The sequence below is a fragment of the Protomyctophum parallelum genome (assembly GCF_964188405.1).
Source record: "Protomyctophum parallelum genome assembly, chromosome: 5".
Classification (NCBI taxonomy): Eukaryota; Metazoa; Chordata; class Actinopteri; order Myctophiformes; family Myctophidae; genus Protomyctophum; species Protomyctophum parallelum.
Genome location: NC_139702.1, coordinates 8,551,954 through 8,579,868, shown reverse-complemented (window position 1 = coordinate 8,579,868; position 27,915 = coordinate 8,551,954). Strand labels below are relative to the sequence as shown.

Genomic DNA, 27,915 nt, shown 5'->3' with positions numbered 1-27,915 from the left:
CTGAATGGGGATATAGTGTGCTCTTCAAGACCTTGCCCCAGGCTACTTGGCAGGACACCAAAATGCAAAGCAATGTTTTGGTTTGGGTCACGCCATGCAGGGAGGGGAGACACCCTTCTCTTCATTCAGAGGCGCAATGCTCATCTCACCTAGTAGCCAGACATTTGCTCTTCCTCTTCCACCCGCTCATGACTAGTTTCACCTACACTTCTCCCCTTTTGTACTTTCCTTATTTCTTTGGAGTTCCCTCCCTACCACTGCTTGCTAACCCATCTTCTCTCTCTGGGATTTTCTGTTCGATCCCTGGTGACTTTCTTCTAGGAGTTATGGCTATAAATAGCCTCACTGGTAGACAGTGGTGGCTCTCGTAGCCCCAGCAGTGGTCCAGACTGTGGCTGTCTGTCATCCCGCCCAAGGCAGAGTGTCTGGCCTGGAAGGGGCAGGTGCAGCAGCGGGCCCACTTGCTGCTCTGCATCTTAGCAGGGGAGCAGCTAAACACTAAGATTGCTGCCTTATACACATAACCTGCTCTGCATCTTAGCAGGGGAGCAGCTAAACACTGATTGCTGCCTTATACACATAACCTGGCACACTTTATACTTTTTAATGTTGATGTCATTCTAACCATTCACACTAATGTGAGGGCATAACATATATTAAGTTATTTAAAGACTTCCAGCATTGCTTTTGAAAGTGGCAAGGAATCATAATAGGTATCAAGGTATCATAATAATCCTTGATAAATGCATTAATCCTTGAAGTAAATGCCTTCTTAGAATCTTTAGATCAGCCCCAGAGGGGTAACCAAACTTTTTGGATGGGTTGCCACTGAAAACGTAGTTTTTCACTGACGTGCGTCAGAACCTCAGACTCAGGGCTGATCAACGCACAGCCTCAACTTGCCCACTGTCATCTTCTCACTTGCGGGTCGAAGTTGTCAGTGTGGGGTGTTAGGGTAACACCTCCGGTGTTAGGTGTGTGATATCTTTTTATGGATCTTAATTATCTTACCAATAGCAGGATGCATCCAGCACATTGTTCCATCCACCGTCCACAGGCTGTTGAGAGCCACTGTTTCATGTACAGTATTAATTTGCGACAGTTTCCTTACATATATTAACTTTTGGCTGTTATCATATAAACACGATACATCACCAACCCTATCCCTGCATTTTCAACTCCGCTCCATAGTTTCCCTTTCCGTGATGCGCTGGCCTGAGAATATACACGGACAGCGTCACAGCGGACACACGACATTCACAGAGAAACAACATGGAGCAGCGGACACAACATTCACGGAGAAACAACAAAAACAAAACGGAACAACACACAACCTGCCTAGCGCAGAAAACATACTGTGGCCAAAGATATACGCACTCGGATCACACTGAGACACACCCGTGTGGCAACACGGACCGCACGGCGGTAGACACGAGAGCGCCACAGGCATTGTTCCATTTCCATTTGTCCGTTCTAACTAATACATTTTAGTTTAGCGGTTAATGAACGTTAACGAGGGGTCGTTTGTGTCAGGCATCATAAAATTAAATCAGAATTAGCTATTTGAAAAATCCAAAAGAAAATGTTTCACATTTCTTCAGAGCAATATTTAATGAGAAGAATATATCCCGTTTCCTAGCAGCTGCCACTCAGTGAGTGAAAGGAATCCAGAGGGAAAGCCAATTCAAACAGCAAGCAAATAAGATCCCCTTCTGCCGCACAATTAAAACTCTCCTCAGGCCCAGGCCGTAGCGTAACGGTCTGGGCACCGGACTGGTGATCCAGTCGCGGTGTGCCGCGGGTTCGACTCCCGGACCCGACACGGCCTTTACCGCATGTCATCCCCCCATCTCTCTCCCGTTTCCTGTCAGCCTACTTTCTATCCCTTAAAAAATCAATAAAAAGGCGTAAGCCGCAAAAAAATATCTTAAAAAAAAAAAAAAAAAACTCTCCTCAAGCAAATAAGATCTGCCTTCTTCCACACAGTTAAAACTCTCCTCAAGCAAATAAGATCTGCCTTCTTCTGCACAGTTAAAACTCTCCTCAAGCGCAGAGAGGTGCCCTGCATCAAGTGTCAGGGAGTTCATTCATTTAGATGATTTGCATTAGACACCACAAAGTTGTAATAACTAAATACACAGAACTAAACATTTGGTCCTGCATTGTTGTTTAACCCCAAGTCCAAAATACAGCTTTAGGGCACGGTCACACTGCACTATTATTCTAAATCTACCCAACAGTCTGCCAATGCATTTACATGGGAATGGATTTCTGCAAAAGAAAATGTTCCATTCCCATTGAAATGAATAGGCACTTGGCAGAATCTACCATCATATTCATAGGTAGAATAAAATTGTGAAGTGAGTGGTGCAACTCTGTGTGGGGGTCCCCGGAAGTTCCACAGGCACAGGGTGCCGGCCCGGTTACGGCTAGCCGCCCCACGTCCGAAACGGTCGAGAAATGACAGTTACTGTGTGGGGGTCTCCGGAACATCCAGACCCTCAGGAACACGCCCAGGGCGCCTTCCCTGTTCCGGCAATCCGCTCCGTGTCCGAAACGGTCGAGAAATGATAGTTACTGTGTGGGGGTCCCCAGTGGATCCCTCTACTGTACTGTACTGTACTGTCACACCAGAAATCATCATATATACAGTTAATATGTGTGTGCGTGTTAGGCTGCACAACAGTGACACTTGTGGTGAAAACCAACCAAACGCTATTTTCGTGCTCGGACACAGCCAGGGACACACATACAGCAGCTGTCTATAGGTGCTACCTAAAAAGTGCTACCGTGCCCAATCTGCCCATGTGTCATTTGATTCGTTTCAGAAAGTGGCTTACAGCCAAGGGTGTCAACGAATATTCCATATTAAAATATTCCTTTGAATAAGACTATAAAAGTTTACGACGGATAAATCAACTGCCTTGATGTAAACAGTAACACTTCACACCACAGATAAATCCTAACCGTCTCCTCTAAAAGGTGCAGCTGTGGTGGGTTTCTTTTTTTTTTTTTTAAGATATTTTTTTGCGGCTTACGCCTTTTATTGATTTTTGAAGGGACAGACAGTAGGCTGACAGGAAACGGGAGAGAGATGGGGGGATGACATGCGGTAAAGGCCGTGTCGGGTCCGGGAGTCGAACCCGCGGCACACTGCGACTGGATTACCAGTCCGGTGCCCAGACCGTTACGCTACGGCCTGGGCCCTGTGGTGGGTTGCTTAAACCTAGTTTAGAATTGCTGTTCTGTCATGTAATATTCACATCATCATAACAAAACCACCCAGTCCATTATACTTTTTAGAGCCACTAAAGGGGTGATCGGTAAAGAACAGTATTTGTCAGTATTATGTCCCCCAACATTTCCGCCTAATATAATAATTTTTTTGTGTTCCACACAAATTTGTATGATATTTGAGGCATTACCCCAGGTGAAGGAGGGGAGGATGGAGGAGAATCAGAGGGGCGGTATTGGGGTCGCTGTACCACACTGTTGTGATGAAAAGAGAGTTGAGCCAGAAAGCAAAGCTCTCCTTCTACTGAGCAATCTTCGTTCCTACCAGTGTGGGTCATGACCGAAAGAATAAGGTCGCATATACAAGCGGCCGAAATGAGTTTTCTTTGACAGGTGGCTGGCTTCTCCCTTAGAGATAGGGTGAGAAGTTCAGTCGCATGAGACCGATTTGAAAATGTTCAACTGGCATTTATTCCTCGCCGTAGTGGGAATGTGCATGCAAAATTTCATGGAAATCAATTCACATTTGTTCATGATTTGCAGCATTTTGTTCAAAACGGAGCACTCCTGGGAACTTTGGGAACTTTGGAAGCCACAAAGTGGCACATACAGATTTTGTCCAAACACATTTAAGACAAAGTGAATTCCCACACAAACTTTTAAACTATGGGAATTCACTTTGTCTTTAATGTGTGCGTTTACACAAACCCTCAAAGCTGGACATAGAAGGGGCTAGCCTAGCACCCCTCAAATATCTGAAAGAACCGTTTTGTTTAATGGCTATAGAGACTGTGTAGCGATGTGCATGATGTTTGGACCAAATCTGTAGGTGTACTGTCAAAAAATGTTTAGTGGCGCCATGTGAAAAATGTGATGCATAGTTTGGCTGCTATTACACCAACGGTGAGATTAGCCGTTCACGGATGACGGATTGACAGTCCAAAACATACTCTCCCCATGACTTCGGCCTGGTGGAGACAATAATATTCCAAATGGTGTTCAACAGGCTAGACTGACGTTGCACAGGGAAGCCAAGCCACGCCGCCATTAGATATCATCGTAACTTTTTTAAATCTCTTCATTAAAATTGTAGCCTACATTTTTACACAAAAATAAGCTCACCAGTCACCACTACAGTACAAACCAACATCCAGCTTTTCCAAATGAATAAAAAATAAATAGAAAATGAACTTCCTAGAAAAAGCACATTTACATCCAGGGTTCTGTACAGAGACTTCGCTGACCATTTGGTTGCCTTACTCATGTTTGTGTGTGAAACCTTCAAGATTTCATGAAACCGTATTAAACTGTTCAAAACGCACAAATTGGGTGGTGTGGCAACGGTGATGTTCATAGTAGCGACTTTAAGCAACAACGGATACATAAACCGGAAATGGATCAGTGCTCGATATACATAAACCTGCTCTCCGTCGCAGCCCTTTCTACTACGGCAGAACCTACACTTCCACGTAGCACGTAGTGTCTACAACGCAATGTCAATGCCAAAAGGCTGAACTCAGTTCTGCATAACATTCATTTCTAGATAAAAAGCAGTAAATGGCATTGTTTTGACAAGCTGGTAAGATTATACGTTATTACCTCTAAATCCAGTAAATAAAATAAAAGCAATGCCGTTTTAGTCCACCCATAAGGAAAATTTTGAAAGTATGTTTTATTTTCCATTTTCCAAGTAACCTTTCACTGGCCGGTCAGTCAGCCAAAGGGCCATATTTGGTCCCTGGGCCGTGTAATGCCCAGTTCTGTCCTAGGGGAAACACAGGCACCCTTGATCCTTGTTAATGAAGATCTGTACAATTCCAAGCTTAAATAGAAAGGATAGATAAAATTCTTAGTCAACCAAAACATTAGGTATAGAGTATGCACCTGTCATCATCATACCCGAAAGTCATCTGGGAACGCCTACTGAGTGTCAAAAACCTACTTTCTGGCCTTGACATCAGATTGTATTAAACGACATTGAACTCACTTCGCCACTGTCTTTGCCACAAACTTTATGCATGCGCATAAACTCCATTTCATTTTCCAACAATCCTTTCCCTCTAATTCTCTATCAACGTATGCACTGTCTTCAAACAGAAAGAGCAGGCAACGGCATATGGGAACTGCAAATCATAAGCGCAGCTTTCTTTGGGAAGGGTGGGTGACACACCCCCTTCATCACCACTCATTTACTCTCCTGCGCCTTCCACTGTTTTTCTCCGGGTTTTTCCTCCTTGCCTGCAGGCACAAACCTAAATGGCTCCATTAGAGGCTGCGTCATGAGCTTGCGTCTGCCTGGTGGGCCATAAATGTGCCATTTAGGCAGCAGTGAGTGAACACACGGAGGGCAGAAGCATGCAGCATTCCCATGACTGACACACGCAGTTGAACTAGCAAACAAGGTTTGACGGCGGAAAGACATTTATACTACTCATCATATATGAGTTATTTGTTTCCTGTTGTAAGGTTATGGAATCACATATTTTACATCGGAAGAGAAAAGCATAACATAATTCAGGGCTTGACACTAAGGTCTCAGAAGCCCTTGCCCATCGGGCAAGTACTGGCAAGTTCTACTTGGTCATGCCTGCTTGCCTGAAAAGTAAATCACATTAATGTTAAATCTAATCGATAACTGTTGAGTGGGGACAGTCACTTCTGAATGAGCACAAACTGCTAGTTGTAAAAAGGTAGCATCACTTCTTCATGTTCTTCATGAATAACCAATAATGTTTAATGAAGACGGTTGCTTCCTCATTCAAACGCACTTGCCCGTCTTGCAACCTGAAAGCAAACTCCACTTGCCCGAATGTTTTATTTACTTGCCACGGGCATTCGGGCAACCATTAGTGGAATAATTGGAGCTATCCAGTTCCAGTTAATCAGTTAATCACTCCAGTACATTGTTTGACACATGTACAGCGTGTACATCTGGAATTTCCGGGGAATACATTTGGTGTAGACTAGACTGTACAGGGACAAAAAAGTTAATAAGTATAGACCCTGAAGTGGGTTTTTTTTGTAATCCTCTGAAAACTATCCTGCGTGTTAAATGTAAAAACAAAACCTAGAACCACTTTACAAATAACCAAAAACGAAATAACATAAAAACTGGGGAGAGCATGTGTGGTTTAACCTGTCTCTACTTTTATCGTTAACATTGTGATACATTACTATATTTTTTATTTTAATAATAAGTCTGTGGTCTGTCTAGTCAGTGTGTGTGTGTATTTATAGCCTCTGGTTACACTTGCAATGGATTATTTGCCAGACAATTGGGCAGAGGAACCCTGCTGTGTAACAGATGGCCTCAATGAGGGAGAGAAAGCCCGTTTTTGCCCTCAGTCACAACAATGAAAAGTACCCCCATCAACAACTGCATCAAAAATACACAACACACATGTAATGTAATTAAACTAAGACGTAAATAAATTACTTCCCAGTGCCCATGTGCGTACAGACACCATAAACATTTGCCATCATACACCCCAAAATGAGGCATGCAACCTAATACAGGGCCCCTTGCAGAAGGGAAAGGCCAAATGTCAGGGCAAAGGGGTGTTGCATGAGAAGCTCCAAGCATGACCGTTGCCACAGTGAGCTAGCATGCTCTTTGTCTGCAATAATTTACTGTTGATTATGCTCCACAATGTTGTCCCACAGGACCTGTTCGATCACAATTGCCAACTGGGAAGCACTTGGGACACCATTAGAGCCCAACTGATGCCAATTGCCAGATTTTCTGGTCAGCTACCGATTCCGATTTTGGAGAGTCCTAGTACCACCACAGATTACCCATATTTTGATACGATCAGTCAGCTACCGATTCTGATTTTGGAGAGTCCTAGTAGATCACCACAGATTACCCATATTTCGATACGATTGAAACGATTTAACTTTATTTAACCAGTTAAGCCCTGTACCCCCAAAATAGCCTGTCTACAAGCTCACAACGTGTCGCAAATCAATGCACTGTGAGTTTGCAGATCTCCTATAAAAAAAAACCTTTCAAAATGTTGATTTATGCCATGCTGAAATTATGGACGGCAGGTTTAAACTTAAGTGGTTAGAAATATAAATTAAATTTGTTGAAAACATTTCACTTATGAATACAACCAGGTTGAAAGTGATTACAAATTGTGACACATCTGCTGCATAACTGCCAATAGTGATGTAATGGGTCCCGGGACCCAGGGGTGGTCTTTTAGATGGGTCCCAGGGACATTTTAGGAGTCCTAGTCCTACCTACTTCAAAGACATTAGAGTACAGTACCGAGTACAGTATTGCATAATTCCAAGGACCCCCGGGTGGTGACATGATTGTGTCCTTTCTCAATTTAGTGAGTCTAAGGATGCAGGCTATTTGCATCACTGTGCACTGGATGTCGTTATAGTAAGCCCTAAATACTTCTTCATATCACAAATAGTTTAAACAGCTGAACTACATGGTCACAACATGCAAAGCATTGTTGAAAATGTTTGCCTACGACATGCCCAAACTCCAAAGTTGAAAGTGGTGTGATAGTAATTTCCATTCAACATCATTGATCAAGTTGGGTCCATCCATTTACAAACGTTTAGTGCAGCAGAGGTTTACAAACTTTCCATGTCAGAAACCCCTAAAATCCTACATTGACTGTCATTAATTAGGCCATGGATCCCCGTTTCAAAGTTTTTAAGATATTGAAAACATTGCATTAAATTCAAGTGCATTAGTTAAATTAAAATACTCCTCATGTGGCTGAGATACCCTCTGGAACTCCTGTCTTAGAGATATTTTATGCAAGACAGGGGTTGACACTAGGGTCTCAGAGGCACTTGCCAGTCGGACAAGTACAGGTCCTGTTCTACTTGCCCAAAGGTCATGCCCACTTGCCCGAAAAGTAAATTGCCCATTATAAAATGATAGGTAAATTTGTTATTACTGTTCAATTTAACACTAGTTTTGGTTTTTTACTTACGATAAGAAATGTCATACTTCATTTTTTAGGCCAAATACCTACAGCTATGAATACTGTATGGGTTCACACTTGTTATTTTAGATTTGTAAGTGTAGCAACAGTGAAAACAGCACATTATAGGTAGTGCTCTTATTTTACATTCCATAGACCAGAAGACAGATTGTTATGTTTATAAATGGTTGAGTCTCCTCTCAAACAAGCACTGCCCAGCCAACTCTACCTGCCCAAAGTTAAATTTACCTGCCAGGGGCAGGTGGGCAACCTAATAGTGTCAATGCCTGTAAGAGTCTATGTATTTTATATAGCAAATACAATGACAATCATTCATGTCAAAGTCAAAGAAAAGATACTAGAAGGTACATTACAGCATGTGCATGACAACAATAGTATTGATATATATTTTTATCCCAGTAAAAATTGAGTATTACTCCACCACACAATCAGCACAATGTATGATTTGTTACAAGGAAATATTCTTCTTTATTGCTGTTGACACTGGCAAGAGTCTGGGATACTGATGTAGACGCTTCTAACAGAGGGTGTGATACATTTGACTTTACCATTAGGTGTTCTGCAAGGCCTCCTCATTTTATACCGTAGTTTGTTATTACTATGCATCCACCCAGTTCTTTATAAAGAAAGCCACCAGCACTCTGCAGAATGATTAACCTTTTATAGTTGTGTCTGTCTGCACTGTGTGTACACCTGCAGACGCATGTATTACACGCATCAACTAGACTGCACAAGGACAGCAATGGAAACCAACCAAGTTCACTGTGACAAAGTTTTCAGTTAACCTGCAGTGTAGGCAGCAGCAGCAGTAGTAGTAGCTGCCAGCCGAATGTTTTGAGTGACTTATTTAGTCGTGTCAAAGATGTCACCACTGCTCGTCCCCATAAACAGAGCAACTGTCTACAACTTGTGGTCTGACATACATGTAAAGATGCTAGTCGAGGCCTTTACCTGGTCCATCAGACGCTGACAGCGCAGGTGAATTGAGCTTCGGTCTCTTAGGGTTGGGAGGTCCCACATCTAGCAGGTTCTCAGCCATGGTGGTGATCCGTTACTCGTTAGTGTTCTGCTTTTAATAGCGTCAAGTGGAAATAAAACGCGATCGAGACGGGAACACGCGTTCTGGAAAACCTCCACCTTTTATTTGGTTAGCACATTAGCAAGCTATTAGCCTGCTAATGTCAGCTAACTTGGCTAATAGCTAGCGTAATTGGCCGCTAGCACGGCTAAGTTAGCGTTAGCCGCTGCTGCTGCTTTGCTTGCAGTGAGTGGAAGTGTTTTCAAAAGAGATGCAATAGCGCCCCGCTTCGCCACCGCCATTCACCCCATGATAATCCAACACCCAACACCCACATTATTATCGTTAAATAACCCCGAATAAAAAATACCCCATGTGAAGAAAAGAAAAAAACAACGGCAGATTATTATTATTTTTACGTGGAAATGTTCACGTGGATGATGCTTGCATTCCAGGGGGGGGGGGGCAGAAAGAAGTCGTTAATTTAAGTTGTCCACAAACAGCCCATTTTGTGTGACGTCAAATTGTCTCGTGCAAAAAAAAATCGTGCGATGCTCCACAAAAAAATGCACGAGTGCATAAAAGATGCTGTATTTCGGTGATAAAGCGGTCCGTGTCGGCGGTCCGGTTCGGTTATTGACGGGTAAACAATAACCGCTGCGAGCGGACGGTGGCTGAAGCAGCGCCGCGCACACACACACATACACACACACACTCTGTGAAGGGGAAATCACATATACGGGGCTTTTCTATCCGACGAACGCACGTCCAATTCCAGATGGTTCATGAAATATATTTCCCAAACGACGACGGGACTTTGTTTTCGGGGCAAGGAGACTGTCAAACCTCGGCTAGGCTGCTCGATTTCTTAATAAAAAACAACAGTGTTCGACCGAAATCCTATAATTCCGAGCCACGACAAGATGGCGGCTGTTGATTCCTTCGATACAAAAAAGTTTTTTTTTTTTTCTCCCCAGATAGACCGTGCGTGGAGGGGGAGGGGTCGCGCAATCACGCCCTACGTAAAACCAACAACACGCTCGCCGGGCGACCACCAGGGGCGCCAGTCAGTGGTCGATGGGCCGGGGGGGACCTTTTAATTTCAAAGACCCCCACCCCCCCCATGCAGTTTGATATGTATTGATTAGACCACACGAGCCCTCATTTGATACTATTTATATCACTGGGACCTCAAGCTGCACTGTAATGTTAGATTGAATTATTTATTAATATGATTTATTATGATCATTTTCCATTTCAAGGACCCCCAGTTTGATAAGCCTTACAGACCCAAATTTGATGTGCATTTTTCCCCATCTTTTTTAATCTATGGTTCCCCCCAATCTACACTAACATCTTCAATGTTAATATAACTCTGATGGTGTACAAATGGAATAAAATGAAACTTTTAACATTCCATTACAGGGACCACCTGGAACCCCCTCAACAACCCCTGGGGTTCCCCAATTCCCAGACCCCACGTTGAGTGAGACACAGTGAGTTTAAGGAATAATGTAGGTTTGTTAAAAACTATTCACAAAGATGCATTATGCATGTTATTCTGCGGTGCACAATCTATTTTTTTCTCTTTCAAGTATTGTGTGTGTGTGTGTGTGTGTGTGTGTGTGTGTGTGTGTGTGCGCGCGCGTGCGTGTGCGTGCATGTGTGCATACTGGTATTTATTTCTCAAATCTGGCAGTAAGAAAGATTATACTGGCTCTTATTGTTCCAAGGTAATTGTAATTTCCACAATATCCACATAATACCTTTTTCGACATTGCTAACTGTCAGTGATTGATTGTAAACTTTCATACAGTAACCAGTTTGAACAAGCAAACTGGTTACTTTAGACCAGGGATGAGTGGCAGTGTGTCTCAATAAGCCGATCCATCCCATGTTTTCAGCTTTAAAGATTATTTTAACAACATTGAAACAAGACTAACGAAAGTCATCACCCATTTTCACTCAAACAGACAAACAATGATAATAGATGTATTATTTTTTTCTTCATTGTTTTTCATGATGTCAAAATCTGGCACATGCACATGTATAAAAAAATCATAATGTGAAATATAATACCTATGCATTATGTACAAACATTGAGTGCTTTGTGCAATTGTGTACAGATTATGATCATGTGTTGATAAATGTACATAATGTAACGTGTAATGTGCACAAAAACATACAAACAAAACATATCATCCGATTCATGAAATTAAAACAAATACACAAACATTTTAAATCAACCAACTCTGCCTTATTTAATACTTTGTCCCAGTGTGGTCAAAACACGAGGGTTGAATTTACTAGCAAATAGTATCGTAAAAAGATGTGTGCAATCATTTGTTATCATTTACCTCAGTGATTGGGATCACTGACGTGACAATGATTTCTAAAGAGGGTCAATATACGAAACCTGTTTTCTCAAGGTGTTCTCTTAATTGGCATGTCTGATTGAAAATTTCCCATGGTAAAATTGTCTATTTGGCACACATTCTTGTTCAATGATACACTTGTAGAGTGAAGGCCATTCAGTTGCTGTATAATCGTTGAAACGTAAAAATCATGCAGATAAGCAAAGCATATACCGGTAGCTTTTTGAAGACTTATCTGGTGGAGGCAAGCAAACCAAGCATATAGTTCAACATACAAGGGCTGAGGTGAAAGTTCTAAGAGCTTGAATATATGTAGTGGTCAAACAGTCAATCAAGCTTCTTATTTTCAATCAATTGAATGATACATGTTAGAAGAAACTGCCACAAACTGAAAAAGTATGGTTTCTGTGCCCTAATAACACTCTTGTCACCATTTAATAATAATTGGCTATAAAAATGTTTCTTGTGAAAATGTTCACCCTGTAATTTTCTCAAAAAAATGTAAATCATGCTGAAAGGAGAGATTTGATTACATTTAAACCATAAATAATAATGTAAATACAGACTCAATGACCTCCCAGCTGAAAAGTTACAGCTTTGCCTCTGAAAGTGGCAGGAATATTGCTTCACTTCCAATATTAATGTTGTATGTATGCTGTTTTTTAAATAAGTCTTAGAACTAAAAGTTCAGCTCTTTTAAGTGAATACAATTTGTAAACCAAATGAAAGCACAATAGTATGGTACTGCAAGACAGAACGTTGCCTAGTAAGAAGAGAAATCACCATTCATTCACATTCAAAATCACAAACATTCCCGTTTCCCATCGTATTATAGATCAGAGCCAGCATAAGTGTACTTAAATCCTTCAGAAATTAGTTAATCTACAATCTCACAAAGCATTGCATTGGTTGGGGGGGGGGGGGTATTCTCCAATGTTATACTATTGTTTTTGTTTTCCTCTCTACTTCTCTAAGTGGTTATTTTCTAAATATGCAAGGCAAACAATTGGGACCAGCTCTCATCCTTAATGTAGATCATTGAACATTCAATGATAGAAGATCATGTGAAGTATTAAAGCCAAACTGATCATGGTGTTTATATAATATATATATATATAGTGTAGTTTCACTGGGGGACCGCCAGCCCTGTAAGAGCCACCGCAGAAGAGAGCGACAGACAGAGGGAGGCAGCGTGCGGCCACCGCTGCCCTCTCTTGTGTCTTGGTTTGGGTCAGATGCTACAATATATATATAGTTATAGTTGACTGAAAATGCATCCGCATTGTTTCAGCAAGGCCCTGCTTTATCCAGCACATTACTATCTACCTATATGCAGTCTAACTTCTGTCAAACATGTACACACACACACACACACCCACGCAGGCACGCACGCACTCACGCACACACAAGAACACATGCCTCCAGTAGAAATGGGAGAAAGCACGAACGCACGTACGTGCAAAGTAGAAATGGGAGAGAGTAGTGAATCCCAACATGATGTTTCACAATAGAAGACAAATCCGGAGTAATCAGAGAGGAAACATTTGGAGGTGCAAGTTCTTTCATGCGCACACTATTATACACTATTCCCAACCAATGAGTTGATGAGAAATAGAGAACTGCAAAGAGTGAAGGAAAGAACATAGATGGATTTTGTCAAAATAGTCACAGCAAGAACTGCACAAGGCATCATTCCCTCAAACATACAATCATAATCCATCATCATGACGCAAGTGTGATAAAAAACATATTGAAAGAAAAACACATCAAAAATACAGTTTGTCATAATTTGAGGCACTAGAAAAGAATCAGCTGAAAAATATAGATTGCATTGCACCTTTAGATCACTCAATTAAAGTGGCACAATTTAAGTAAATTGATACAGTAGAGGCCCTCTTAAAGTCAAAATACCAACCCTTTGACTAGCATATGACAATAGCAAAAGGCAGACAATGATCAACTACTGATTGAATCTTGAGATGGTCAGAGAAACCTTTGTCACGGACAATGACGCAATTGGATGGAACTTCAGAATGTTGTCTAGTCTCCGGTTTTGCACACAGTAAAATGAAAACCAACAAATGTCGCCATCTAATCTGTGCTTTGACAATTTAACCAACATCAACATGGACCACTGTGTCATCTCTTTAAGTCTGTGATCATTACTATGATACATAATGATTGTCACTCACAGTTCCATTTAAGTATCTTTAAAGTGTCTTCCTGCTTTTCTGATAACCAAATGATTTGTTTAAAATCACATTTCCTTGAAAATATATTCCCATACTATTCTGTCATTTAAATTTATTTGTTTCGCGACCGACAACAGTCTTATTAAAAAGCTGTCTAATGACCAATACAAGTGGTCGAGGAAACATTGTTTGTGCAAGACCTGTGCTTACTTGTAAATTTAGCTACTACGCAGACTAAATTCTATCCGGCCCTATTTAATATGTCCCTTTATTCTGAGACTGGCACAAATTAATACTGTATCAAGCCCTCATGTCAAAGCAGAATACACAAATTAATACTGCTTGTAGTCAGTCGCTCAGGGCCGATTCGTACTCCTATTTTAGAGCCGAATAAAAGTCGGTTCGGCTCTGTAGAGCCTACAATTTGACGTCATTTGAGGTTCGGGGGGGCGGGTACCGTCCTAAAGTCGGCTCTTCGGTGCTACTGAAACCCTCGGCTCTTCGGTGCTACTGCTGACGAGCCGAAATCATTTCGGCACTACAGCGCCGAAACAGCGGTAAAATAGGAGTATGAATCAGCCCTCATTCTACTTTTAGTTCCCTGTTCTATCCATTACGCTCCACTGGCACTTTGGAAATTCAGTTTTTTCCTCTGAACTCAGTTAAAATGTTTGATCGAGTTTACAAAAAAAATATATGGCACAACAATAAGAATTTAACAAATAATTGCATTGAAAAAAAGCAGGGAGTAAGGAACTACACCATTGACCATATTCACACGATGGCCCAATTTTTGCTCTTACATCATATTCTGGGTGGGGTATTCGCCTAGGAAATCCCATCCTGTCGGCTGTCGGGCTAGGGATTTCCCCCCAACTATATGATGTAAGAGAAAATGACCGCCATATGAATATGGTCAGTGTTCTGCAGTCTAGGTGTTGTTGGTGGGGTGTTCAAAACATTTTGTTTTGTTCAATAGACATATTTGTTCATTCATTGTTCTAGTCCTGAAGGCACTTAATGACAAAAACATATAAGAAAAAAATATATATATATCAACAACAAATCTCTTCTGTCTCATCCCCTTTGGCCATTTCTCATCTTTGTTTCGCTGTGCTCAACACAGATTCCAAACCACCCCAATTTCCAAGCCACATTCTAATGACAAACACAAAAAACAACATTTATAGCCCTCATAGTTAGTGGCCGCTAATAGACATGGCTTGTGTCCAACTGTCCATTAAGAGGAACCTACACCCACTTCCATTCCTACAGCTTCTGGGGGAAAAAGAGCAGCCTCCTCACTCACACTATAAAGGAAGGTGATATCTCACCCACACACACACACAACCAGACAGTCCTGGTGAGACGTGCATTGAGAGACAGCGATGAGGAGCAGCAGGGGGCGTGACCCGGAGGACGAATCAGAGGCGTGAGTAGAACTCTTCATTGAGCTTCGAAAGCTCATTGACCTCATCATCAAACTCTTCCTCCTGATGTGCGAGAGGTGCGGGCTGCACCGGGAAGGGCGCCTGCGTGGCAGTGGGCTCATGGTGTAGTTCTGGGGGGGCAGGAGAGTGGCAAGGGCGTTGCCGAGCGTCCCTATATCCCTCCTCCTTCTCCGCTGTGTGCTCAGATGAGTCGCGCTCCGGCTGCGCTCCTGAAAGTCCTCCAGCACTGCTTTGGGGTAGGTGTACGTATGTGGAGGGAGAGGAGGTGGACGATGAAGGAGTGGGAGGGGAGGAGGGAATCTGAGCCGTTGCCTCTGCGGCCGATTCTGAAGTCTTATTGGCTGGTACGGCCACGGAGGGTGAGGGTCCGACGCCGCTGCCCTCCAACAACTGGTCTTGGTTCCTCGATAGGCTTTCCCCAAATTTAGGGTACAGGAAGGTCCTCATTTGCCCCTTTCCCTTCACATTTACAGTACCTCTGTAGTCAAACTCTAAGCCCATGGCACTGAGCGCCGTGTGGCTCTCCTCACTCACCTGCACCCTGCACTCTACGCCCGTGGAGTCCATCCGGCTGGCGATGTTGACCGTGTCTCCCCAGATGTCATAGAGCAGCTTGGTGGTGCCGATCACCCCGGCGGTCAGCGGCCCGTGGTTGAATCCGATGCGCAGCTTGAAACCGAAGCCCAGCATGTTCTTGTTGAAGTCGTCCAAGACGCCCATCATCTCCAGGGCAAAGTTGAACAGTGCCATCAGGTGTTCGTGAGGATCGTGGTCATCGCAGTTGGCCAGCTGCTGAATATTCAGGCCCGACGCCGCCATGTAAGTGGCACCGATGGTCTTGATCTTCTCCACACTGGTAAACTCGGGTTTGCGTAGTAGCTCGTCGAAGTCACCGATTAGCTCGTTGAGGACACGGTAGCACTCTTTACCACCCTCGTAGCTCTCTTCATAGAACTCACTGAAGTTAACGATGCTGGCGAAGATTACACCCACATTGTCATGGTCCTTGGAGTAGCTCTGGGTCAACTGAGAAAACATTAAGATATAGGTGATTGATTGTGTCACTAAGGAAGATCTTAAACATATTTGTACGCTACTAAAACAAAAACCTAGCATGCTAAATCCTCAAAACAATGTGTGCACGTGAATAATTTGTATTATCACATAACCCTTGTGAGATTAAGATGAATGCTTATGTGGGGGACAAAATAAAACCTTGAGTTGCTCCGCGACGTGGATGGGGATAATGTTGCCCAGCAACCATTCGGCCTGGTCTCGCATGGTCTGGATCTTGTAGCGGTGCTTGTCAGCCTCCACGTTTCCGTGGTAATGGAGGCGGTAGCTGACCTCGAACTCGCGGTTGAGGAACCAGACCAAGAGAAGGAGCAGGAAGAAGGCCAGGATGACCTCCGGGAGCAAGAGGTCAAGAGGTCGCAGCAGAGGGTCGTGGCCGGGTTCTGGAGTGGTCGATGCTGAACCGTCACTCAGGGCAGTGAAGTTAGCGCTGAGGACGTTAACGGGAAGAGTCAATGAGATAGTTGTAGAGTGTAAGAAAAAAAAGAAGAAGCATTGGGCCATTTTGGGACATGTCTGAAAATATAGGAAAAATAATTACAGATCTATAAGCTCTGAGCTCATCTAACATGGCAAGTTTCAAAGTGACACTTTTAGTACGTTTCGTAAACAAATGCAAACAAGGCTGATTCTGACCATGTGGTTATCATCAACAGGAAGTTGACATTTATATATATATAAAAAATGACTACCAGGTTTTGTAATGTTATACATTGTCAGAATCCACTTTGCATGTGCTAAAAGAGTGACTTTGACACCTATTTCTACAAGTAAACAGGGAGCCTATGTTGAATCAATGGAGCAGCTATTTGAAGATATATCCCACCAATGTTTGGAGTTACATCATCTACCAAAGTAAAGTGTCGTTGCTTTTAAGTGATTAAAGGTGCTGTACGTTTTCTTTTAATTATGAGTTAAATAACTATACATTCTGACACTCTACATAGAGTGGTTGTTTAGTAGTAGCAGGGTTCTACCGGTTTCTCCGGCTATTTTAGTAAACAGAAAATACATGTTCAGGTCAGGATACCAATGTAATCCAATCAGGAGAGAGAATTCATACACAATTCAGGATAAACCAGTTAAATTAGAACTACCGGTAAGTGAATAAACCAAAAAATTAGCAGACAAATTTGAAACTGCAAAACTGTAAAATTGAAGGTGATAAATGATGGGTATTCCCAACCTGAAAATGTATTTTCTGACTAAAAGAGATAGGGGGAGAAACACTTTGGAACCGGAAGGTGTATGAATGTGTTTTTTTCCCCCAGATATAAATGGCATTAAATGGGGGTCAGTAGCCCTATGCATGTCAAACTGGGCATCCTTTTCAAATGTGGTCTTGCCCTGAAAATGACCTAGTCAAAATATGGCCCTTGAGGAAAATTAATTGGGGAACCCTGTCATACATCATCACTTTTGGCGTCCTCACTTTTCTGTCCTTACATTTTTATCTTCACTTTTTAAGCGCTCGGCCAATCAAATCATTGCTATGGTGGTACACACACAGACACACAAAGCTGGGCATAGGAGGGGCCTCAAAAAAAGGGGGGTGTTAAATTGTGATATTATCAAACGTAACTATCAAGCATACAGTATCAGACAGTCTACGTTTCCCAAAAGGAAATGCATGTAATATTTAACTCAAGTGTGACCAGAAGCAGGGCTAAAAATATAGAATGCAGAGGTAATTCCCGTCATGCCCCCAGCAATTTAACCTTAAACACATCTTCAGAAACTGAACGGGATAAGGGCTAAAATGTCAAGAAAGAATGGATTTGCCAATCTCTCTCTGCATCAGTAATGTAATGTGTGGCTCTAATAAAAAAGAAAAAACTCTGGTCTTGGCTGTGAGTCATTTCTCTGGTGACATTTAGCAGGCGATTACCGCTGCAACATTCTCAGAGTGGGAGAGAAAAGGAGGGGAAGAAAACGCAGAGAGAGCGAGAGAGATGAAAACCCTCGACCCCCATTGACCCCTGAAATGTCACTCATCTATCAAACCTCTCCGTTTCCACAGAAACACTCACCCAATCGCTGGTGAGCTGTCATTGCCGGAGCTGAAAGAGATGAGAGTGGTGTGAGGTAGCAGACAGACCTGGTTATATAGTATACTCACATACAAAGTGTGTGTGTGTGTGTGTGTGTGTGTGTGTGTGTGTGTGTGTGTGTGTGTGTGTGTGTGTGTGTGTGTGTGTGTGTGTGTGTGTGTGTGTGTGTGTGTGTGTGTGTGTGTGTGTGTGTGTGTGTGTGTGTGTGTGTGTGTGTGTGTAGAGATGGGCAGTATTTGAAATGCATGTATTTGAAATACGTATTGTCTGTATTTACAAGAAAAGTATTTCAAATTGTATGTATTTCAAATTATCTCTGCGCGCGTGCGCCCGTGCATGTGTGTGTGTGTGTGTGTGTGTGTGTGTGTGTGTGTGTGTGTGTGTGTTTGAAGATTGGTGTAGAATGGCGTAGTGTCACACCTGTTCCTGTGGAGGGGGCAGTAGAGCAGCAGTAGCAGGATGGCGCCTGTAGCAGTGGCGAGGACAGAGCGCATCCAGAAACTCAGCTGACAAAAGTTACAGTACTGGACGATTGCCAGGATAGTGGCACAGCACAGGAACATGGTCACCTGAAGAAAATAAGATTTACTGAGCAAGAATGTATGTACAAAACAATAAGAGTAGAGAAATGGCAGGCAATTAATTTTTGTTGTTGTTGTTGTTGTTGTTTGTTTGTTTTTGCTTAGTTAACTCTACCCTTTAAATTTAAGTTCCTAGTCATGGAACAGGAGGTGGTGATTATATTTTAACCCATTTCGACCTGAGATCAGATTCTAAAAATGTCTTCTACATCCTGACAGTTTTCTGAAAAAGCTATGTTTCTATGTCAGTCGTTCTTTGATTTTTCAAAAATAGCAGACCTACAAGCTTGTAGCGCGCCACTCGGTGAGCTTGTAGATCTGCTATTTTTCAATAGCTAAATTACAACATAATGTTTAAAACACCAAAAGGGGTTCCCGCCCAAAATTGGTTAATTTGAATAATGGCATGAGATCCCACATCCTGTGAGCAAGCAATTATTATTTTTCTACATACAATTATGGGGAGTGAGTCAAGTCTTATGTATTGTGTGGTATGGCATGGCCAATTCATGGTTTCTATGTTATTATTTGTTATTATTAAAAAAAGGCTTTGTAATTAATTGGGTACTGACTGTTACTGGCAGGCAATTAAGATGGGAATAAATGTTTGTGTGAGATGGGTATTCCACCTGCAGATCTTTGTACTTAATCTTTATTCCATCGTCTGGGGAGGGTTTAGAGTCGACAATCCTCCCTCCAACAATCTTTAAGCCACCAGCCACTAACGCAGGAATTAACACGCAATCCTTCCCAGTTCTGCTCTCTGCTGTAAACTGTAGGGAGTCACTAGTGTAGTGTAGTGAGTGACAAAGATCACTCTGCCCTGCCAGCGTCCCACCATGTGAAACATTCATTGGACAACCCAGCCAAGCCGGGGGTACCTTGGAGGATTTGATTCTCTACCCTGATGCCCCACCTACCTGCTGAATTTAAATGTAAGTGATTATTAATTAAATAAATAGACAGACTCCTCTAAATCTGTTTTAGTGTGTGGGATCAGGCATAGCAACTTCTGTTTGTAGAAATCTCCTTCATTTGCAACACTAAACAATTGTGTCTCCAACCAACTCAACTCCTGATGTATGATACTACTGGGAGCGTACCTATGTCCCCCTTTTTGGGGGGGCCGGGTCAGTGTGGAACATAGAACCTGGGGAACATAGAACCTGGGGAACATAGGGATGACCCCATGCTACTACTGGTACTCGTATAACTCACGTGGTTTGTTTCCCCAAAATTAACACACTCAAATGCCCACAACAAAGGACAGGGACAGAAATGCCCCCCCAAAGCATTATGGGAAGGTATGCTGTTGTGGGTCTAAAAACACAATACAGTTTCACATCCAGTTCTTTTGTTTTTCATTCATAAGCCAGAGGCTGGAAGGGAATAGTCAAACTTAGTTAGTTAGTGAAATGTAACCTTGGCTCAGCATGAATAAATCACAGCACGCAAATGCGAGAATGCAATCTTCTGAAATACAGGATTCAGAGAGGGGAAAACGTCAACATTTTTGGAGCCAAGATCCAAATTGTTGTTTTTCTTCTCCAGTTCCTATCACTGCTAATGCTACGTAATGCGAGTCTACTGGTCTCAATGCCCGAAATAGGGACACCAGGGTGAAAGTGGTTAAATAGACATATTGCCCTTCCTAACCAGGAAACCATTCTGGGAGGTTTGTGTGTTCGTCAACCCTCCCTTAATGACCATTCAGTCAGCATTGTCCTTCTTTTAACTCCACCACCAGCATCCACGCGCACGCACACGCACACACACACACACACACACACACACACACACACACACACACACACACACACACACACCCTTTTACCTGGAGGGGCAGGTGGAGACCGCAGGTAAAGTGGGAGAACACAGAGACAGCAGGGAGGGAAACCAGCACAGCCCCGATCACGTGCCGAGGGATCCAACCAGAGACCACCCTGAGCAGCGAAAAGGTACAGCTCATCACCTCATCCAGATAGAACACCATCCTGTAAGAGAGGAGAGGGGTGTCAGCCCTTGCCTTGTTAGAAGAAAGGTTTTCAGCAGATAAAAATGGATTACCATGCCCCACCCTTCAGCCTTCACCCACTAAGACCTGAGGCCGAATGACAAATGCCTTCTAAAATCAGTAGTTCTCACACTTTTTCGAACATGTTGTACAAGCTTGCAGCGCGGCACAAAATGACACGCTGTGAGCTTGTATATGCTATTTTTGAGAGGTGCTAGCCCCTATATATGCACATCTTTGTGTGTGTGCGTGTGTGTGTGTGTGTGTGTGTGTGTGTGTGTGTGTGTGTGTGTGTGTGCGTGCGTGCGTGCGAGCGTGCGTGTTTGCGTGCGTGCGTGCGTGTAGCACGGAATGTGATGATTTGATTGGCTGGGCACGGAATGTGATGTATGATGATAAGAGCGCCCCTCACTTCACACGTGTGATTTTTGAGGGGCCACACGTCTCAATTTCTGCCATTGACAATGAAAGGAGAAATTAGGTCAAATGTCCGCCAAATATGACGTCAATTTGTGGCAACACAAACATGATACAGAACCAAAAAAAGCAGCTGCAGGTCCTCCTGACTCTCCACAATCAACATTCATTGTCCCGATACATATTCTCTTCACACGCACACATGCACTTATGAGCTGCAGAGTTCACACACATTACGCTCTATTTCCTTCTCTCAACCACAGACACATGAAAGTGTACAAATGTAGTTCCATTTGGTTCCATTTGTGCAGTCTCATGGTTGAATTAACAGTTGGTTTTTTTTCCTGTGTCCTTCCTTTACGCCTGACCCAACCAGAACTAGCCTAATTATGCAACATTAACCCATTTTGGGGCGGGAACCCCTTTTGGTGTTTTAAACATTATGTTATAATTTAGCTATTGAAAAATAGCAGATCTACAAGTTCATAGCTTGTAGGTCTGCTATTTTTGAAAGATCGTGAAAATGTGGCGCAAGCTTTGGATACCAGTATATATTTTTTTCAGAACGAAAGTTTTTAACTCTTTGCTTCTGAGGGGTCACTGGAAGAACATATTTTCAGATGGGGGGCGTGGGGGGGGGGGCGGAGGCCAATTACATATAATTTTCGGGTCCTTGACATGAAATATTGAGCACCACTGATACAGAAACATGAGGTATTTCAGAAAACTGTCATGATTTAGAAGACATTTTAAAAATGTCGACGTAGTTATACTGTATGATGCTGATATATTGTGCAAATACAATGTATTTCTAATGAGAATATGCTTGCACATTTTGTCTTGCAGATTTTTCCCACATGTGTTAGTTCTGTGTGTTAGTGTCCACTCCTCACCGTATGGACAGCACTAGAGAGGCCAGTTCTGTGTGTTAGTTGTGTGTGTTAGTGTCCACTCCTCACCGTATGGACAGCACTAGAGAGGCCAGTTCTGTGTGTTGTTAGTTGTGTGTGTTAGTGTCCACTCCTCACCGTATGGACAGCACTAGAGAGGCCAGTTCTGTGTGTTGTTAGTTGTGTGTGTTAGTGTCCACTCCTCACCGTATGGACAGCACTAGAGAGGCCAGTTCTGTGTGTTAGTTGTGTGTGTTAGTGTCCACTCCTCACCGTATGGACAGCACTAGAGAGGCCAGTTCCAGCAGGCCGGCCAGGGGGGCCAGAGCCAGGGCGGTAGGGGCCGGGGGGCCCGTGGTGGCCGGGCTGACCAGGGCGGGCAGGAAGCAGGCCAGGGTCAGCGCCAAGAAGACGAAACAGCTGAGGAGAACGTCCAGGAAGGAGCTGAAGGTGGTGCTGGCAAACGTCTGCAGAGGCACCTGCCTCTTCACCTGGGCAGACGATAATAGGACTCTGTGTTCATATAAAACTTATGAAGGGGTAGGATATTATAAGCATTAGCTTTTTCCTGCTTCTTTTCAAACACACACACACTGACCAATGTCTATTAGATGTCTATTGACATTTGCTATTGACGATTTCTCTTTGAAAATGGTCTACGGCATTACTTACAGGAGTACAGACAAAGATAACGAAAACAGAAAAAGAAAGAAGATATGGCGGAATAAAAAGAAGAAAAAAGAAAAGGAGGAAAAACTGAAAAAAGAGGGAAAGAGCCGTGGAAGGAGGAGGAGGCAGTATGCCGTGGTAGAGGGGGGGGGGGGGGGGGGGGGGTAGGGTGTTATCAGTATACTGCTTCCTGTGTGGTATTGTGAGCTCAAACAAGTGCCAGAAATATAGGGACCATTTCTGGGGAGAAATAATTGAAACTAGAAAAATTGCCCTTCCGGGCACAGGTCTCCACCAGGTTATCCACAGATCCGTGCAGTTAGAGGTAAAAACACACCCCGAGGTAAAAACACAGCCCGTTCTGGAAAGTTTGGGGCAGAGGTTCATCGTTGGCATCCAGGGAGTGTGTGTGCAAAATATGGCATCGACCGGGTTAACGGTGGCCGAGATTAGCTGTTCACGGACACACGGACGGACGGACGGACACACGGACGGACGGAGTGCAAAACATACTCTCCCCACATGCCTTCGGCCTGGTGGAGACAAATATTGAAATCGTTTTTTGTATAAAGCATAAAGTTTCTGTTAAGAGTACTAGATAAGGTGAAGGTTATGTTTTTTGAATGAAGTGAGTTTGAATGTGAGAGAAAGATGTGTTCAGTTTACCCATGTAATGACACCATTATAACAGCAGGGGGCAGTAACATAGTAAGGTCAATGCAGCCCAAATTAAACCGGCTTACCAATGTCTGTGTGTGGAAGTGTTATGTGTACACATATATGAATGTGTATTGCATACCATGTGTGTGTACACATTTGTTTCTACACACTCACACACAAACCACAATGCGTATGCTTTTAATTCATTAACCCATTCTGACCGGGCACCCATTTTGGTGTCAGCATCATGTTATGCTTTATCTATTGAAAAATAGCAGATCTACAAGCTCATATCGCGCCACCGAGTGGCGCGATACGAGCTTGTAGGTCTGCTATTTTTGAAAAATCGAAGAGCGACTGACATTTTTAGAATCTGATCTCAGGTCAGAATGGGTTCATCAGACCAGTGTGTGTCCGGCGGAAACCTCGTATGAATCTGATCTCAGGTCAGAATGGGTTAATGCATGTGCTTTAATTAATGAGGGGAAATCCCCCCCATCATCCAATCAATCCTCCATGGTCTGTAATAGGGATTAGGGATTCTCCACATAAAAGATTTGCGCGTGCATGTGGTAGAAAGTAACTGCATTTACTCAAGCACTTAACTTTTATTACTAATATGTACATATGTTCATTGCCAATACATTTGTACTTTTACTCATAAAACTCTGAAAGTCCTAAAAACCTTATTATGGCTTTTTGTGTTAATTGTCAGAAATATCCGTTTGTGCTTGATGTTTTTTTATTCATTAGACTATATGTTTTTAACTATGTAGCACTCTGAGACTCCCTGTGAATGAAAAGTTTAATACAATTAAAATGTATTATAATTATTTTTATCATTATTATTTCGTTTGTTTTTTTGTTTTTAATCCTCTAGAGCCGTGTCCAAACTATGGACCTAAGGTGCTATGGGGCCGATGTCACTCGATTGACTTTTGTATTCCCTTATTCATGAGTTCCATGAGCTTCTTCATGAGTTAAAGAGCTCCGATGACCCATTTTGGGGCGGGAACCCCTTTTGGTGTCAGCATTATGTCATGCTTTTGCTATTGAAAAATAGCAGATCTACAAGCTCATAGGGAGTGGCGCGCTACGAGCTTGTAGGTCTGCTATTTTTGCTTTATCAGAAAACTGTCAGGATGTAGAAAACATTTTTAGAACCTGATCTCAGGTCAAAATGGGTTAATTCAGTCTTCATATTCCACATCCTGCTGATTTCAACCTCCAGGTATTTTGACAGCTTCTCTGTGACTTGCACTCAGGTGTTTCTTTCAGGTGGTATAGCCATGTCTACTATGAGCATATTATCTCTTTTCTTTTATCTCTCCGTCAGTGTGGATGGGCATGTCCCGGAGGATGGTGGTGGTGACATCATTATTCTCAGAGACTGGTTTCCGTTGATGTTCGAACCATTTCGTAGACGTCTTGACGTTGTAATTCCTGCAGATCGTCCAGTGCAGGTATAGAGCGTCGCAGTCCCGCCCCCTCGAGAGACCCGGAAAATAAATCCCTGTTCATTTTCCTCATAGCATTTTCAGAAAGTATTTATTTAAAGACGTTTACGCCGCGGACAAAGCCAACTCTTGTCGTGACAAATCATGACAACAAACACAATTTTTCGGGCCAAACAAAGAATTAGAAAGTAGAAAAAAAAACGGCACGTTACAACACTTTTCTTCTTTGTAATTATTAGTTTGGTCCAAATTATTGTGTGTGTTGTCATGATTTGTCACGACAAGAGTTGGCTTCGTACGACGCTTAAAAATAAATACGTTTTGAAATGTCTATGGGAAAAATGCATTGGGATTCATTTCCTGGGCCTGGCGTGGTCATGAAAGGGGGCAGGACTGCGACGCCCCATGCTGCTGCCTTGCTGTGCCTCTCTCAGTGTTAGCCAGTCGATGGTTTCTTCATATTTTACACAGATTCTGCATTGTGGGTCTGTCTCATATTTGATGATCCGATGGTGATAAGATCTGGTTGTGAGGCTCTGGTCTTGTGCAGCGATTATCAGGCTCTCTCAGTCTCTGCTTTCAGTCCAGTGCTCCTCAGCCTGTCATTCTTTTTTTTTGGGTACTTCCCATGCCTTTTCCTCCCAGGTCTTCTACAGTTGTTGCTGTCCAAAGTGTTTTACCTTCTGCTTCACTCGTTTGGCATAGGTGGTGGTCACTTCATTTTCAGTTGGTGGGATTTCTGGGGCATCAAGCTCTTTCTTAAATTTGGCAGCTTTTTTAGTGATGGAGTAGAACTGACGTTTTACTATTTGGAGGAGTGGATCAGCTGTTTTTGTGAGGTATGCAAACTATGCATCCAGTCCAATAGTGGTCGTCTACTCGTCTTGAGGGTCAGTCCGAGTTGGAATAGGCCTTGTCCTCCGGACCATCGTGGTAGATACAACCTGTCGACATCTGCTTTTGGGTGGTGAATCTTCGCCATGGTCAACATTTGTATTATCCCATTCTGACCTGAGATCAGATTCATACGAGGTTTCCGCCGGACACACACTGGTCTGATGAACCCATTCTGACCTGAGATCAGATTCTAGAAATGTCAGTCGCTCTTCGATTTTTCAAAAATAGCAGACCTACAAGCTCGTATCGCGCCACTCGGTGGCGCGATATGAGCTTGTAGATCTGCTATTTTTAAATAGCTAAAGCATAACATGATGCCGACACCAAAATGGGTGCCCGGTCAGAATGGATTATTATTATATTTATTATTATTATTATTATTATGTAGGCCCTGTTTATGGCCCTGTTTATGTGTGTGCGTATCTGCATGCACGTGTGCATGCATATGGTTGTGTGTGTGTGTGTGTGTGTGTGTGTGTGTGTGTGTGTGTGTGTGTGTGTGTGTGTGTGTGTGTGTGAATGTGCATGTGTACCTCCTCCTGGTAGCTGGTGCGGTAGGCAGTCTCAAGGGGCCTCTCTAGGAAGTTGAGGCTGATCTTATTGATGGGAGGCTTGAAGAAGTAGTCTTTCATCAGGCTAGGAATGGAAGGCACAAATAGTATCATATTCATAATAGTAGCAGTGTTACCAAACACAAGGTTGGATGTATAATAATAATAATTATTATTAGTAGTAGTAGTATTATACAGTATACAGACTTGGTGTACCGTATTGATGTTGCAAGTAGGCGTTTGCTAAATCACCTACAGTATGTGAAATCGTCAATGCTTTAAAATAATCCTTTATCCAGTTATTCTACATCCCTACCTCTTGACAGAGATTTAATTTAAAGGGACACACCAAATTACCCCCTTTTTTGTTAAATTATATTACTGCTTGTGTATGCTGGAACACCACAATCTTGGTCATATTTCTAGTAGGTATGTGAGCGTACAAACAAAATCTCCTATCTCCTATCGCCTCCATTGACCTTCACCCGAGGATACGCCATCGGTATCCAAAATGTTCACGCCCGCACAACAGTTCTGCGATAATGGCGATAATCCTTCCGGGCTCCCCCTCCCTCTCCACTGTTGTTCTCTCAATTCCCATTTCATTCCATTTGTTAAGCCCGATTTATACGGCATCGTACGGTATTGCCTCAGGGTGAAAACAGCCGATCTACAATCTCACAACATTGTGTATGCAATACGTTGTGAGCTTGTAGATCGTGATACTGACACCGGCGTGCGACGGAACATCAATTAAGCATTAGACAGCAGCAGATGGCCATGTCCGACACTTTGGCCCCCAAAAATATATCTAGCCCATTCTGACCTGAGATCAGATTCATACGAGGTTTCCACTGGACACACGCTGGTCTGACGAACCCATTCTGACCTGAGATCAGATTCTAAAAATGTCAGTCGTTCTTCGATTTTTTTCAAAAATAGCAGACCTACAAGCTCGTATCGCGACACTCGGTGGCGCGATATGAGCTTGTAGATCTGCTATTTTTAAATAGCTAAAGCATAACATGATGCTGACACCAAAATGGGTGCCCGGTCAGAATGGGCTAGACAACTACTGACTGGATTGCCGTGAAATTTGGTGTCTATAGTTTCATGTTGAATAACGCTACTGACTTTGGTGACCCCATGGTCTTTACTCTAGTCTAGAAGGGGACATGAGAAACAGAGTGCATAACTTCCATGGTCTTTACTCTAGTCTAGAAGGGGACATGAGAAACAGAGTGCATAACTTCCAAACAGATGTGCATAACAAGTACAACACAAAGCGTTGTAAATGTGTGTCACGGGGCAAAGGAAGAACTGATTCTTTTCATACTGACTGTCAGTCGGCCTTCCATAATCACACGGCCACTTTTATTCCCCAACGTTTTCACAAAATGTTAACAATGGG

At 42.9% G+C, this 27,915-nt stretch overlaps 2 protein-coding genes across 5 annotated transcripts in view; both read right to left on the bottom strand.

Annotated features, from left to right (window-relative positions):
• Nucleotides 1-10,155, bottom strand: part of crebbpa (CREB binding lysine acetyltransferase a) — a 68,215-nt gene extending 58,060 nt beyond the window's left edge. For all 4 annotated transcript variants that reach the window (XM_083765487.1, XM_083765488.1, XM_083765490.1 and 1 more), the window contains exon 1: nucleotides 9,159-10,155. In XM_083765487.1, coding sequence (XP_083621613.1) covers nucleotides 9,159-9,246 — 88 coding nt within the window. In that variant the 5' untranslated portion in view covers nucleotides 9,247-10,155. The remainder of the gene's footprint in view (nucleotides 1-9,158) is intronic.
• Nucleotides 10,156-11,122: 967 nt separating this feature from the next.
• LOC310859111 (adenylate cyclase type 9-like) overlaps nucleotides 11,123-27,915 on the bottom strand; it is a 57,938-nt gene continuing 41,145 nt past the window's right edge. Inside the window, exons 5-11 of the mRNA XM_083765494.1 lie at nucleotides 26,487-26,589; nucleotides 22,544-22,761; nucleotides 20,784-20,943; nucleotides 18,789-18,937; nucleotides 18,348-18,377; nucleotides 16,459-16,747; nucleotides 11,123-16,269 (exon numbers count right to left, since the gene is read on the bottom strand). Coding sequence (XP_083621620.1) covers nucleotides 15,217-16,269; nucleotides 16,459-16,747; nucleotides 18,348-18,377; nucleotides 18,789-18,937; nucleotides 20,784-20,943; nucleotides 22,544-22,761; nucleotides 26,487-26,589 — 2,002 coding nt within the window. The 3' untranslated portion in view covers nucleotides 11,123-15,216. The remainder of the gene's footprint in view (nucleotides 16,270-16,458; nucleotides 16,748-18,347; nucleotides 18,378-18,788; nucleotides 18,938-20,783; nucleotides 20,944-22,543; nucleotides 22,762-26,486; nucleotides 26,590-27,915) is intronic.